The sequence below is a fragment of the Barbus barbus genome (genome assembly GCF_936440315.1).
Source record: "Barbus barbus genome assembly, chromosome: 35".
Classification (NCBI taxonomy): Eukaryota; Metazoa; Chordata; class Actinopteri; order Cypriniformes; family Cyprinidae; genus Barbus; species Barbus barbus.
The window spans coordinates 25,590,823-25,605,356 of NC_136763.1; the positions used below are offsets into that span (position 1 = coordinate 25,590,823).

Consider the following 14,534-nt stretch of genomic DNA (forward strand, 5'->3'; position numbering starts at 1 on the left):
CGAAGGGAGAAAAGTAGCACTAAGCAGATAGCACCCGCGCCTGCAGGGCAGGGACGTCCAAATTGTAGAATCTGATAAAGGTAGACGGCGACGACCAGCTGGCAGCCGCACAAATCTCCCCAATAGAGATTCCACTGGACCAGGCCTAGGAGGAAGCCATTCCTCTGGTGGAATGGGCCCTCACATCTATAGGGCATTGCACGCCCGCTGAGGCTTAAGCCAGAGTAACAGCATCTACTATCCAGAGTGACAGTCTTTACTTTGTGACCGGCAGCCATTTAGAGCTGCGTCCAAAGCACACAAATAGCTGCTCTGTTCGTCTAACAGACTTAGAACGCTCAAAGTACACTCGTAGTGCCCGACTGGGCACAACAAATTAGGTCCCTGTTCACCATCTGCAACGGTGAGGGTTTAGAAGGGAGATAACCTGGGCTCTAAACGGAGTTGAGAGCACCTTCGGTAAATAGCTACTGCAGAATAACTTACAGTCATTGGGTCCAAACTCAAGACATGAAGCACTGACAGACAAGGCTTGCAAGTCACCTACTCGCTTGACGGACGCTAGGGCCAAAAGCAAAGCGGTTTAGAGAGCCATGACCCTAAAGTCGGCTGTTGAAGCTACTCAAAGGGAGGGCCTTTAAGGACCCCCAGGACTATGGACAAGTCCCAAGTTGGCATAGTCTTAGGGCAAGGAGGATTCAACCACCGAGCGCCTATAAGGAAGTTAATGACCAAGTAAATTCTGCCAATAGTCCGGCCAGCCTCAAGAGAATGAGTCGCAGCGATGGCTGCCACATAGACCTTGAGCTTGGAATGGGTGCGCCCCTTATCCAGCAGCTCTTGCAGAAGGGTTAGCACATGGGACACGTCACATGAAGCCGGATCCTGGTTACGTGCTGAACACCAGTCACTGAAGACTGACACTTGAGGGCGTAGAGGTGTCATGTAGATGGAGCTCTAGCCTCTTAAATGGAATTAGCAACTCTTGCTGGGAGTTGACTAGACTCCTGTCGAGCGGCCAGATGTGAAGGCTCCACAGTTCCGGCTGGGGATGCCAAATCTTGCCCTGCGCTTGCGAGAGATGATCTCTCCTCAGTGGCCTTGACCACGGTGCTGCAGATAGCAGCTGGATCATCTCTGGGAACCAGGCTTGGTTCCTCCAGAGGGGGGCCATGAGGAGGAGAGAGCATTTTGTTTCCCTCTTTCGCCTGATAACCTGGGGAAGCAGGGCGATCGGAGTGAAGGCATACAGATGGGTGTTGGGCCAATCGTGGGCCAGAGCATCCCGCTGCATTGAAAAATTAAGTTGGGCAGTGACAGTTGTCTCCGGAGGCGAAGAGGTCTACCTCTGCCTTGCCGAAAACTGAACAAATTATCTGAACAGTCTGGGGATGTAGATTCCATTTCCCTGGAGATACATTGTTCCTTGACAACATATCCGCTCCTTGGTTCAGTCTGCCCAGCACATGAACCGCTTGTAGTGAGAGGAGTTCTTTCTGTGCCCAAAGCAGGAGACGTTGAGTCATCCAGTGAAGGGCACATGACATGAGGCTGCCTTGGTGGTTGATGTAGGCCCAGGCACCATGCGTGGGACAAAACGTGGGCTTTTAGCCAATATTGAAGGGGCCCCCTGCGTAGCAGGCCCAGGGGAATAACAGAGGGGGCTGCAGCCATGATTTCGAGGCAGTGATATGCAAGCATCACTCGTAGGTTGACCAGGAGCCGTACGCCGGGTTGCCCTCATACAGAGCGCCCCAGCCTGAGCTGGAGGCAGCCATGAGGCCGAGCATCCTCTGAAATGCTTTGAGGGGACGCAAAGCCCCCAGCTTGAAAGACGCCGCCGCTCATTGGATAGTCAGGGAGCGTTCCGGTGTTACGCAAGCTCGCATTTCAACCCCAAACAACGACCTGTGAGCGATCAATTGCCGTTCTGAGTCGGCTAGCATTAGCCAGTCGTCGAGGTAGTTCAGTATGCGGATTCCCATCTGTCTCAGAGGGGAAAGAGCCGCGTCTACGCACTTCATAAAAGTGCGTGGGCCAGAGACAGTCCAAAGGAAGGACCTTGTATTGATAGGCCACTCCCTCGAAAGCGAATCTCAAAAACGGTCTGTGACGGGGCACTATTCAAATATGAAAGTAAGCGTCTTTCAGATCCACAGACAGAAACCAGTCCTCGGGCTGAATTTGCGCGAGGATCTGTTTCAAAGTTAACATTCCGAACGGCCGTCACATAAGAGCCCGATTCAGATGTCTGAGATCGAGAATTGGTCTGGCGTCATCTTTCTTGGGAACAAGGAAGTATCGGCTGTAAAAACCTGACTCACTGTTCACTAAGGGGACCGTTTCCACGGCACCTTTGCAAGCAGTGTATGTATTCCGGATCGAAGAACATGCTTTGTCCAAAGTGTGAATAATACCTCTGAGTGAGATGACCTGCGAGCGAACTGGAGCAAGTAACCTCGTTCCATGGATTTTTAGAATCCAGCTTGACGTGCCGGGAATGGCTTTCCAAGCCAAAAGCCAGGCGGCAAGCGGCTACTTTCATACTAATGGCAGTTCACGGCACGGGGCGGGGAACTAGCATTCACAGTATCAGGAGAGGAGAATTGCTCTAGCAGGTTCACTATCACAGTGGTAGATTGCTTGGGCGCACGCTGAATGTGAAGGACGTGCCCCGCTTGAATAGAATTTCCATCCGCTCCGTGTTGAACGGAGGGATGGAGAGCGAGCGTGAACTTACTTCAATGAAGTTCCGGCCTCAGCGAGAACTTATCCTTTCCTTTTCCTCTCAAAAGTTTGCTTCGCTAGACTCAGTGCTCTCTCAGTGCGAGCAACCAGCCCCCGTGAGCGCAGCGTCAGAGTGGGCGTGGTCCAGATGCGTCTAATCTGAAGCCGTCAGTATTCTCTTTTAATCCCCCTAAAAGATCAAACCTCTCGTAGATGAGGGGTGTTGATAATCCTCTCGTGTAAACACACTGGCAGAACAAAGTGCTGCATGCATCCGCCTTTAAGGATAAAACCACTCGAGCAACAAGGGGTTAATACTCACGTGTAAAACACACTGGCGGATTAAAGCATTGAGGGGAGAGCGGGTCGTGCGGGAGCTGAGCCGGCACGAGACGCACACTCTCACGATCTGTCTCAGTGAGTGCAGCCTCAGCGTGGGGGTTACCCAAGTGAGTGGCGCACTCAAATCCAAGGCTGTCAGCAATGTGAAAACACTAGTGACAGCCCTTACTCCAATCCACCTAGAAGGACAGAGCCGCTCAATGAAGCGAGGGGCGCTGATCCTCACGTATAAAATACACTGGCAGATCAAAGTGCTGCGGTAAGAGTGAAACACGTGGGATCTGTGCCGACATAAATCACTCATGCCTGATCGCTCAAAACTCATGAGTTCGCCATTTTTTTCTCCGAAGTAACTGGGAGAGGAGACGCGTGAGAGTTGTGGAGCCATCTTCATTGAAGAAGGGGATCCGTGAGCGATGCAGGGACAAACTCGCGCTTTTTCGGTGAAAGCGGCCTGTCTCAGTGAGCTCCCTTTCGATAGGGAACAACTTAAAATGCGCCATCATTTTTGCTGTTACAAAACTTTTTGACGCACTCTCTGCCGTCTTAGTCTCCGTGCACTGGAGCACGGAGTATAGGCTACTTGCCTCCCAGACATGTGAAACATACTGTATCTAGTTTGATTGAGTGTTTTCGATTTCCGGTTTGATTGGGAACGCTGGCGCGTTTTTGGCTGCCGCTCCTTATACCGTTTGTTTTGTGTTTTTATATTAACGCAGTTTTAAAATCTGCGGCATTTCGCAATGTTGCGGGACTACTCCATATTCCTTGGATTATTGTTTTTATCTGCCTCCGTTCTCTGGAGGACTTTGGAGCCAAATCGGAGGAGCTTTCCCTGTGGTCTTATTGGGAATTTTCGCAGCATTGGGATTGTTGAAGTCCTGGACTCACAGAGCATGGCTTTAAGGTATACTGCAAAACAGCTGCTCAACTTAAAACAGAACTACCGTTTACAAAAAGACGCTTATGAACTCTGTCGTAATGCTGGCTTGTTGAGACAAAGACGGTACTTACATCGGAGTCTAGGACGCAGTTATTGCCTTTCCACATCTAACAACATCTGCGTTCCTGTAAGTCGGCGACAGACTAAACGAGCGTCTTATACTGGTGCGGTCCTCAGCAACTTATCTTCACTTGTTCGTTCGAAGTTACCTTCTGTGGTGCGCCAGAGCCGTGTAAATGTCGCGCTGTTTAATGCGCGCTCAGTAAACAACAAAGCTCTGCTTCTGTCGGACATCATAGCAGATCGAAAACTGGACCTTTTGTTTTTAACTGAAACATGGCATAAACAAAATGATGGCCTCCTCTTTAACCAGATTACTCCTGAGGGGTATGGACTGTTTGACCTCCCGCGCCTTACTGGTAGAGGTGGGGGAATTATTGTGGTTTATAATCTGCAATTCAACATCAGCGCTGTGCGCGTACCACAGTTCACATCATTTGAATGCCTTGTTCTGAGCATTTCTGCCCCTAAAGCAATTACCATTGCTACTGTTTATCGACCACCAAAGCCAAATGAAGCTTTTATGTCTGAGTTTGCTGATTTGTTGTCCATACTGTGTTTTAAATTCAAGAACATCCTTATTTTGGGGGATTTTAACATTCACATTGACCAAAATGACTGTATGTTGACAAAGAATTTTCTATTTTTGTTGGACTGTTTTAATCTTAAACAGCTTGTTAGCGGCCCGACACACAACAAAGGTCACACATTAGACCTTGTGATTGCAACTGATGAAATTGTTTCACAGCTGTCTTCTGTGGACATTGGTCTTTCTGATCACTTTGCAATCTTTTTTAATCTGGATATGTCTCTCTCTTGTACTACTTTATCACACACTGTTAATTTCCGTAAATGGAAATCAATTAACTCATCTGATTTTGCTGACACTGTTGTTTCCTCTCTTAGTGTTTTTCCATCAGCTGTTCTTGAAGATAAGATCCTGCAGTTGAATACTGTTCTTGCTTCTAATTTGGATTATTTTGCTCCCCTCAAGTCTCGCTGTGTTTCTTTTGCTCGTTCCGCCCCTTGGTATAATGACGACCTGCGCTCTAAGAAAGTTGCTTGTCGTAAATTGGAGCGCAGGTGGCGTGTCTCAGGTCTGAATGTATTTTATCAAGCTTGGAAAGACCACTTGGGGGAATATAGAACTGAAATTGAGTCTGCCAGATCTGTTTATTTTTCTCAGATTATAGATAATAATCAAAGTAATCCCAGGCATCTTTTCCATACTATTAACACACTTCTCAAAGTTAATGATGGTATTTCTCTACCTGTATCAAATAAGTTGTGTAATGATTTTCTTAATTTTTTCAGTTCCAAAATTGACAACGTTTACAAACTTATCCAAGTTGTACCTGTTCCATCTTCTACAGTTTCCTCGTCTTGCTTTCATGGCACATTGTTCACAACTTTTTCTCAAATTGACTCTGAATTGCTTATTAGGGAGGTATCAGGTATGAAAGCTACCACTTGCGTTCTTGATCCCCTCCCTACAAGCTTATTTAAGTCTTGTTTTGACTCTTTGTGTCCAGCTGTTCTCAGCATTGTTAATGATTCTCTGTGTACTGGTGTTGTACCAGCAGCATTGAAAACTGCTGCTTTAACACCTGTTCCAAAGAACCATAATGCTGACTTGGATAACTTGAATAATTACCGTCCTATATCAAACCTTCCATTTCTTGCTAAAGTTTTAGAACGTGTTGTTGCTTTGCAGCTCCACAATCATCTCATAGTAAATAATCTTTTTGAACCCCTTCAGTCTGGCTTCCGAAAATTTCATAGTACTGAGACAGCTTTGGTCAAGGTCACTAATGATCTGCTAATAGCCTCAGATTCTGGCTCTCTCTCCATTCTTATTCTTCTTGATCTTAGTGCCGCCTTCGATACTGTTAATCATATTGTTTTACTTAAACGTCTGGAAACTGTCTTTGGTGTTTCTGAGACTGTTTTAACTTGGTTTAGATCTTACCTCACTGATCGTCAACAGTTTGTTTATATGAATGGTTCAAGGTCTGAGATGGGCTCTGTCCGCACGGGTGTTCCTCAAGGTTCAATTTTAGGCCCTTTACTTTTTAGCATTTACATATTTCCACTCGGTCTGCTTTTAAGATCACTTGGGCTTAATTATCATTTTTATGCAGACGACACTCAGATTTATATTCATTCTAGGCCTGGTCAAAATTTGGACGTACCTTTCTTAACACATTGTATTTCTGAGATAAAAATATGGATGTCTGAAAATTTCCTCTGTCTAAACAATGATAAGACTGAGGTCCTGCTTATTGGCACTTCTTATCAGCTTCGTAAAACTGGTTCAATAATTTTAAACATCGATGGTTCTGTTTTGGAGTCACAGCCTAAATTAAAAAATTTAGGAGTAATATTTGACTCGAGTTTATCTTTTGACTATCACGTGCAGTATATTGTCAAAAACTCTTTTTTTCATCTCAGAAATATTGCGAGACTCCGTTCTATGCTATCCCTTCCTGTGACTGAAAGGCTTATAAACACCCTAGTTTTTTCTCGCATTGACTACTGTAATGCACTTCTTGCTGGGGTTCCTAAAACCACACTTAATAAATTGCAATATGTGCAAAACTCCGCTGCTAGGATCCTGACTGGTGCCAGAAAAAATGAGCATATTACACCAATTCTCAAGTCTTTGCATTGGCTCCCGGTCAGGTTTAGAGTTGATTTTAAAATTCTTATGCTCACATATAAGGCACTGCATGGTCTGGCCCCTCAATATATGTCTGCTCTTTTAACTTTATATACACCTAAGCGTCATTTACGATCTTCACAAGCTGGTTTATTGGTAGTTCCTCAGACACGGATGCGCTCTGTAGGGGACAGGGCTTTTTCTTCCTATGCTCCCAGGCTTTGGAATGTACTCCCTCTACAAATTAGAGATGCTCAGAATTTAAGCATTTTTAAGTCTTATTTAAAAACTCATTTTTTTAGGTTAGCTTTTTCTTGACTGTTTTGATTTTAAATGATATCTTAGTCTGTTTTTAATTAGTTGTCTTTTGTGTGTTGTACTTTTATTTGTTTTGTTTTATTATGTGAAGCGCTTTGAGAAACTGTTTAAAGGCGCTATATAAAAATAAAGTTATTATTATTATTATTATTATTACAGAAAGCTTGAAATCTCTACTTTAAAATGAACTAAATCAAATTGAAAACTAACACTATCTGATTATCTGAAGGTGCATTTCTCTCTGAAATTGCATCCACTGGCGAGTCAGCATCGTTAACTTCATCTTTGCTGCTGACACTGATTAAAACACTAGTTTATTAATAAATAACTTAAATTTCTCCTTACTATTTTTCCCCAACACATTCATAGTCATTACTTTTGTGGCAAGCTTTATATGTGCACTTGTGTATGGAACAGGCTAAAGCCCCCCCACACCCAAGTATATATTTAAGTAAATAAATTAACATAAACGTGCTTAGTTTACTAATGGCTTAAATGAACATCGATTAGTCGACTAGAAACATCTTTAGTCTGAAGCAGCCCTAGTTTTTACAAAACGACAATTCAAATATGACAATTTCCATTTAGTGAACTACCCCTTTTAAGGTAGCAAAAGTAATATGTTTTTAAGAGTGTTTATTCCATCAGATCACCCAGAGATGAAAGAGTTTCATTCTTGGTTCATATCAGTGATCTAATTTACTCACTATTGTCACTCTGCTTTTGAACAGGAACATTCAAGCCTCCCTCTGTTTAAAGCTGCTTTGAGACTCTGTTCATCTCTATACAATCAGTTAACTGTGAACACTGTATTTTAACGAGAATATACAGTTATGAAGATATACGTAGTATGAAGTCTGTGATTGGTCGGTGGTGTCTCACCTATGCAGGTGTTGTCCTCTAGCAGTTTCCTCTCTCCGCGACAGCTACAGTTGACCCGTTCATCTGATGTGAGCAGACACAGATCCTGACAGCCTCCATTATTCACCCGACAGGGCGAGAACTCACCTGCGCACACGCGTGCACACACACACACACAAACACACACACACACACAGGCATTTAGCATCCTCAGAAGCTCTTGACATTGAGAAGTCACAAGAAGCATTATGTGTACTCGTTATGCAGCCCTTCATGAAACACACAAACAGATACAAATAACCCACTCATCATTCACTACCCACTTGCGCACATATTTACAGACAATTATTTCCTATGCACAGCACACAGATGTAAACACGAAAACAGTAGTTCTCACAGTGGTGTGCAGATGAAAGTTACTACATAGCGAAGCTGCAGAAATCTACTTATAGGGTGTAAAAAAAAATAAAAAAAATAAAAAAAAGGGTCTTGCCACATTTCACCACAAAGAAATGTTGAGGAAAAAAATGTAAATGTGTGTTATTACGTTTTGCTATAATACATTTTATTTAAATCATCGTAAATGGCAGAACAATTGTACCATGTATTTAATTCATTTTAAAATGTATATAATAAAGTGTTCTATTTTTATGCATTACAGTAAATAGATTGTGAGCTGGGGTGCTTAATTCAGGGCTCTACGGTAAAATCATTTAGTTATTAAACACGTAATTCATAACAGATTAATTCCCGAATTAACGAACTAAACTACTACAATTAAATATAAACTATAAAAACTGGTTTGTAATAAATTTTGTTTTTCAGGATTCTTTGATGAATAGAAAGTTCAAAAGAACTGCATTCATTTGAAACATAAATCTTTTGGTAACAATGTAAATGTCTTTACTGTCATATAATGCATTCTTGGTAAATAAATAAATAAGCATATAAGTGACCCTGGACCACAAAACGAACCAGGTTACGTATGTAACCCAGGTTCCCTGAAGGGAACGAGAGCTGCGTCGGAAGACGCTAGGGGAACGCCATCAGCGTAACCGACGCTCTGAATATCGTCTACACCTAGTCCGATAGAAGGGCGAGGCGTCACGGGCGGAGTGACGTCACGACCAGGAAGTATATAAGCACGTGAGGCAGAGCCCGCGTCAGCTTCATGTCATGAAGCAAGCGCTGGCAGGGATGCCGGAAGTATGGCTGCGAGACGCAGCTCTCGTTCCCTTCAGGGAACCTGGGTTACATACGTAACCTGGTTCGTTCCCTTCCAGGAACGTCGAGCTGCGTCGGAAGACGCTAGGGGAACGCTATACCAACGCCGCCAGACTGACAAGTCCCTGCCTGATGTCAGGCCAAGAGGACAGAAGAGCCTGTAGTGGCTCGGATGTCGAGGTCGTAACCTGGCGAAGTCAGGGGCGTGGACTACCCAGCAGCGTCGTAGATGCCCTGATCGGTACATCTGTCCAAAAAGGCCTTGAAGGCCGCCATACCTCTGGTTGAGTGCACTCTGACTCCCACGGATGGGCAAGCCCAGAGGCCTCGTATGCAAAATTGACAGCATCCAACATCACTTACTAAGAGTGGGCTACCAAGCCCTACCCTCTTAGGCGGACCAAGGCCCTCGAGCAGTTGGTCCGACTTCCTCCACAGGGCAGCTCTGTGGATGTACGTGCCCAGTGCTCACACTGGACACATATAGTTGTGCCTCTCCTGGCCGGGCTCCCCGAAGGGAGGAGGACAGAGGCCTGGAGTACGACCGGCTGTGGTATGACCGTTGGAACCTTCGGAACGTACCCCGCACAGGGGTAGAGAAAGACTTTCGCCAAACCGGGCGCACAGTCAACATCGAAGGGGCCGCAGACAGGGCCTGAAGGCCACACACCCTCCTCAGAGAAGTGATGGCCAGCAAGAAGACGATCTTGATGGTGAGGAGTCCATCTGTTATCTCCTCGATAGGCTCAAGGTGCTCGCACCGAACCTCAGAACCACAGCCAGGTCCCGAGTCGGGACGCATGATCGTACCGGAGGCCTCAGCCTCAGCGCACCGGAGGAAACGTGTAGCTAGGGGGTGTCTGCCCACTGACTGGCCACCGCTAAGGGCGTGGTACAAAGAGATAACTGCCACGTAGACCTTAACAGTGGAGTGGGTTAACCCTGCGGAGAAGCGGGCCTGCAGGAACTCCAGAACTGTGCGAATCGGGCAGTTGACTGGGTCGAGCTGGTGGTCTCCGCACCAAGAAGTGAAAGCTTCCACTTCCAGGCGTACAGTTTCCTCGTGGAGGGAGCTCTGGATTGGAGGAGGGTCTCGACAACCTCGGTTGACAGACCGGAAACTATGAGTTGTGCCCCCTCAGAGGCCATACCCACAGCTTCCATAGCTCCAGGCAGGGGTGCACCATGGTGCCCCCGGCCTGTGAGAGGAGATCTCTCCTGATCGGCACCGGCCACGGGGTGCCGTCGAGAAGAGAAATCAGGTCCGAGAACCATACTCGGCCCGGCCAGAACGGTGCTACCAGCAGTAGACTGACCTCGTCCCGGCGCACTCTCTCCAGAACTCCCGGGAGCAGAGCGATCGGGGGGGAAGGCGTACGGACGGAGCCTCGGTCTCCACGTCTGTACCATAGCGTCCAGTCCCGGAGGAGCTGGAGGGGCTAGAGAGAACCAGAGGGGACATTGCGCTAACTCTCAAGCGGCGAAGAGGTCCACCTGTGCCTGGCCACAGCCTTCCAAATCTGCTTCACCCCTCGGGGTGAAGCATCCATTCCCCGGGCCTCAGCCCCTGTCTCGACAGGACGTCTGCTCCCATATTCGCACCAGCACGTGGTGATCTCTTGGGTCTGGGAGGAAGTGCCTGCGCACACAGAACACGGCTAGGATCTCTAGCTGGTTGATATGCCACGTAGGTGGCGACCACTCCACAGACCGCGGGCAGGGTGGCCACTCATGACCGCACCCCAGCCGGTGAGGGAAGCGTCCGTCGCTAGCGAAACGCGGCAACAAGGAGCTCCCATCACCGGGCCCTGAGACAAGACTCAAGGATTCCTCCACATGTCTAAGGCACGGACAGCGGCGTGACACTTAGACAGCGCGGAGCAAGTCTCCCCTCGGGGAGACCCCTTGGTCTTGAGCCACCACTGTAGGGGCGTCATGTACAGCAGGCCAGAAGTAGTCACGCTGGACGCAGCTGCCATGAGCCCAAGCAGTCTCTGAAACTGCTTGACAGTGAATGGCTGGCCTTCTCGCACTCTCTTGACTGCCGTGAGGATCGACTCGATCCGAGCAGGGGTCAAACGAGCCTGCATCGTGGTCGAATCCCTCACTACGCCTGGGTAAGTGGTTCTCTAGCTGGAGAAAGCACACTTTCCTCGGCGTTTAGTCTTAACCCCCAAATCTTTCACGTGGGCGAAAACGACACCTCGATGCCGAATCGCCACCCGCTCTGATTGAGCGAGGATCGACCACTTCCGAACCACGAGACGGGGCGCCAGATCTGGTGGATACGGGAGAAGATAGTTTCTTTTCTCTTCTCTTCTATATGCCCGCCAGCCAGATCAGCCTTTTTTCTCTACGAGCCCAACGAGCGCAGCCACCGCTCTGCCTCGACAGAGTGGGGCTGGCTTTATTTGTGCTTGTGCAACACTAGAGTTTACAACGCTCATCATTTCTCATCCACCTCCTCGGTAGGAAGACAAGCGGGGCGACGAGCCCTCTCTCTGGGGGAAGAGAACCGCTTCCAAGCACAGAGAGCGGGCGCTGGATTTGTTTTGATCCATTTGCGAGCCGCGCGAGCGCAGCCACCGCTCTATCTTTCTTTTGCACAAAAGCGGGGCCGACAGCGCGTGGAGAGCTCGCTTTCCTTCTATATAAATTGGGGCGACAGAGGCGGCGAAACCTCATCAACGCTCGTCACGTCAACCTCCTCGGAGGAAGACAGACGAAGCGTTGAGCCCTCGTCTCGGGGGGAAGAGACCGCTTCCGAATCGCGAGACGGGGCGCCAGATCTGACGGATACGGGAGGAGATAGGGACATTCCCGTCTCACTCTCGTTCGCCAAATCAGCCTGTGAGTCCCACGAGCGCAGCCGCCGCTCTGCCTAGGCAAAAGCGGGGCCAGCACCACGCGGGGAGCTCACAAAGACTCTCTTCTCGAAGAGAGCCCTCCGAGTGCGGAGTGTGCGCAGCGAGAGCCGCTCACAATGCGGGCAGTCAGCTCCCTCGAGAGCCGCTGCCTCGCGCTCCGCACTCAGGTAGACCACGCACAGATCATGTGTGTCCCCGCTCATAATGCTTTTTTTTCATAACGCAGGCAGTGGACTAGCACACAATCTGAAACGCGATCTAGGTTCGCCCCCTGTTTTGGTCTTGGCTTTAGGGATGTCTAATTTCTTTTCAGGACATACAACACTAAATAAGACTCACAAACAGATATGGACTGACAACACACAGAGCGCTTGCTGAATGACAAAAAGCTGACGCGGGCTCTGCCTCACGTGCTTATATACTTCCTGGTCGTGACGTCACTCCGCCCGTGACGCCTCGCCCTTCTATCGGACTAGGTGTAGACGATATTCAGAGCGTCGGTTACGCTGATGGCGTTCCCCTAGCGTCTTCCGACGCAGCTCGACGTTCCTGGAAGGGAACCAGTCTTAAGTCGCTGGGATATATTTGTAGCAATAGACAAAAATACATTGTATGAGTCAAAATTAACAATTTTTCTTTTATGCCAAAAATCATTAGGATATTGAGTAAAGATCATGTTCCATGAAGACATTTTGTAAATTTCTTACCGTAAATATATCAAAACTTCATTTTTGATTAGTAATATGCATTGCTAAGAACTTCATTTGAACAACTTTAAAGGTGATTTTCTCAATATTTAGATTTTTTTGCACCCTCAGATTCCAGATTTTCAAATAGTTATATAACTTGGAACTACCTGTGCATTAAACGGTTTTACTGCATACCTGCCAGCCAATCAGAATCCAGTATTCAGACAGACCATGAAATAAATATATTTATTTACTATTACTTCATATTTCCAAGTAAAATAGGGTATTTAATTGTAAACAAAATAACAAAAAAAAAACTTAGTTTCCTCAAATCTAGCAGCTACTGGCTGTTTGTTCGGTTTTGTTGGGGTTAATGTTTTAGTTGGGAGGACAGTAAATGGGGGCTTCAGAACAGGCAGAGATGTTGTCTTTGGGGGTTTGAGTGCTTGAGAATTGCTTCTATTACACTTCGATAAGCATGATGAAAGATATTGATTGTGTCATTCCCAAGCGTTATAGAGTTCTTCTCAGTTCTGTGACAATCACAGATTACTTTTGGCACATAATTACATGGTTGAGATGACAGGACACTGTAAGGCAATCGCTCTCTCACACAGTTGATTCAGAGTACTCTTGACCATGCTGCCATTATGGCCGTCCACTCACAGCTATTTGTGTCATTGGCCACAGCGACGATCCCCATTGGCTGTTGTGGTATATCAGCTCTTAACACCTTCATGTCTCCACCAACATATTTGTCAGCTCTGAGGACGGCTCTGCGCACCCAGTCTGTCCAGAAGATGTGGTCACCATACACGGCCAAACCGAAAGGATGCACTGGCTCATTCTTCAGAACCACCTACAGACGCCAAAACAGATAGAAAGTAACCATTTGTTTTGTCGAAATGTTAAAATTTAAAACGTTCCCTACCATTTTGTTTGTTTTTTTTCCATTTGAGACTAAATGAACTAAATGAAAACACCTATTTAGGGCCCTGCCAATCAGAATATATGTGATGTTTACTCTACAGCAGGTTCGGAATTTAACAGGGGCAAAAATGCCACTAAAATCACAATTAAACTAAAACTATTACAGCTGTTGGCCCTAATTCACCCAAAAATGAAAATTAAGCCATCATTTACTGAAAATGATTATTCATTTATTATGTCCTTCTTTCTATTTCAGACCACAAAAGGAGAAATTTAAAGAAATGTCCCACTCACGCCTCTCCATATAATGGCAGCGGATAGCACTTTTGGGTTTGGTGACTGAAATTTAATTTATTATTTAACAAATATCCACAATTATTTTGTGTGAATGATTGCACGTTCACGTTCGCCTCCTAGGAAAAGCACACAAGTTGCGAGAAATCAAGATGAATAAATCTGAACGAGGTGTCGATTGCTGCATTACATGTAGATCTGTTCAAATACACTCATAAACATCATAAACACTCGTTTCTGTTGAGCTTATGAATGCAGTGGCCAATCAGAGGCAATCAGATTAATACTGAGATTATTATTATTAAGCCTCAGTGGTTATAACAGGAGTCTTTGTGAGATCGCAGAAGCTGGTGAATTGAGCTGAAGTCATGGAGCGCTTCAGCGAAACCTTCTTTGCTCACTTTCTCAGCTTGTTTTGTCTGTGTAGCCAGAATATGACAAGCCATTTCCCCACATTGATCCTCAAATGTTGCTTCAAGGGACCAATCACACAGCAAAAAAAATTTTTCTTACTTAGATTTGTTGTCTTTTTTCCAGCCAAAATATCTAAAAATTCTTAAATCAAGGAGTTGGAAGGATTTTCTAGACAAGCAAAAATTATTGTCTTGTATTTAGAAAAA

The 14,534-nt window shown here is 46.3% G+C and overlaps 1 protein-coding gene across 1 annotated transcript in view; it reads right to left on the bottom strand.

Annotated features, from left to right (window-relative positions):
* The window catches only part of LOC306855133 (low-density lipoprotein receptor-related protein 1-like), a 215,270-nt gene that overhangs the window by 59,371 nt on the left and 141,365 nt on the right, over positions 1–14,534 (bottom strand). The window contains exons 45-46 of the mRNA XM_079393583.1: positions 13,357–13,549; positions 7,932–8,057 (exon numbers count right to left, since the gene is read on the bottom strand). Of these exons, the coding sequence (XP_079249709.1) occupies positions 7,932–8,057; positions 13,357–13,549 (319 nt within the window). The remainder of the gene's footprint in view (positions 1–7,931; positions 8,058–13,356; positions 13,550–14,534) is intronic.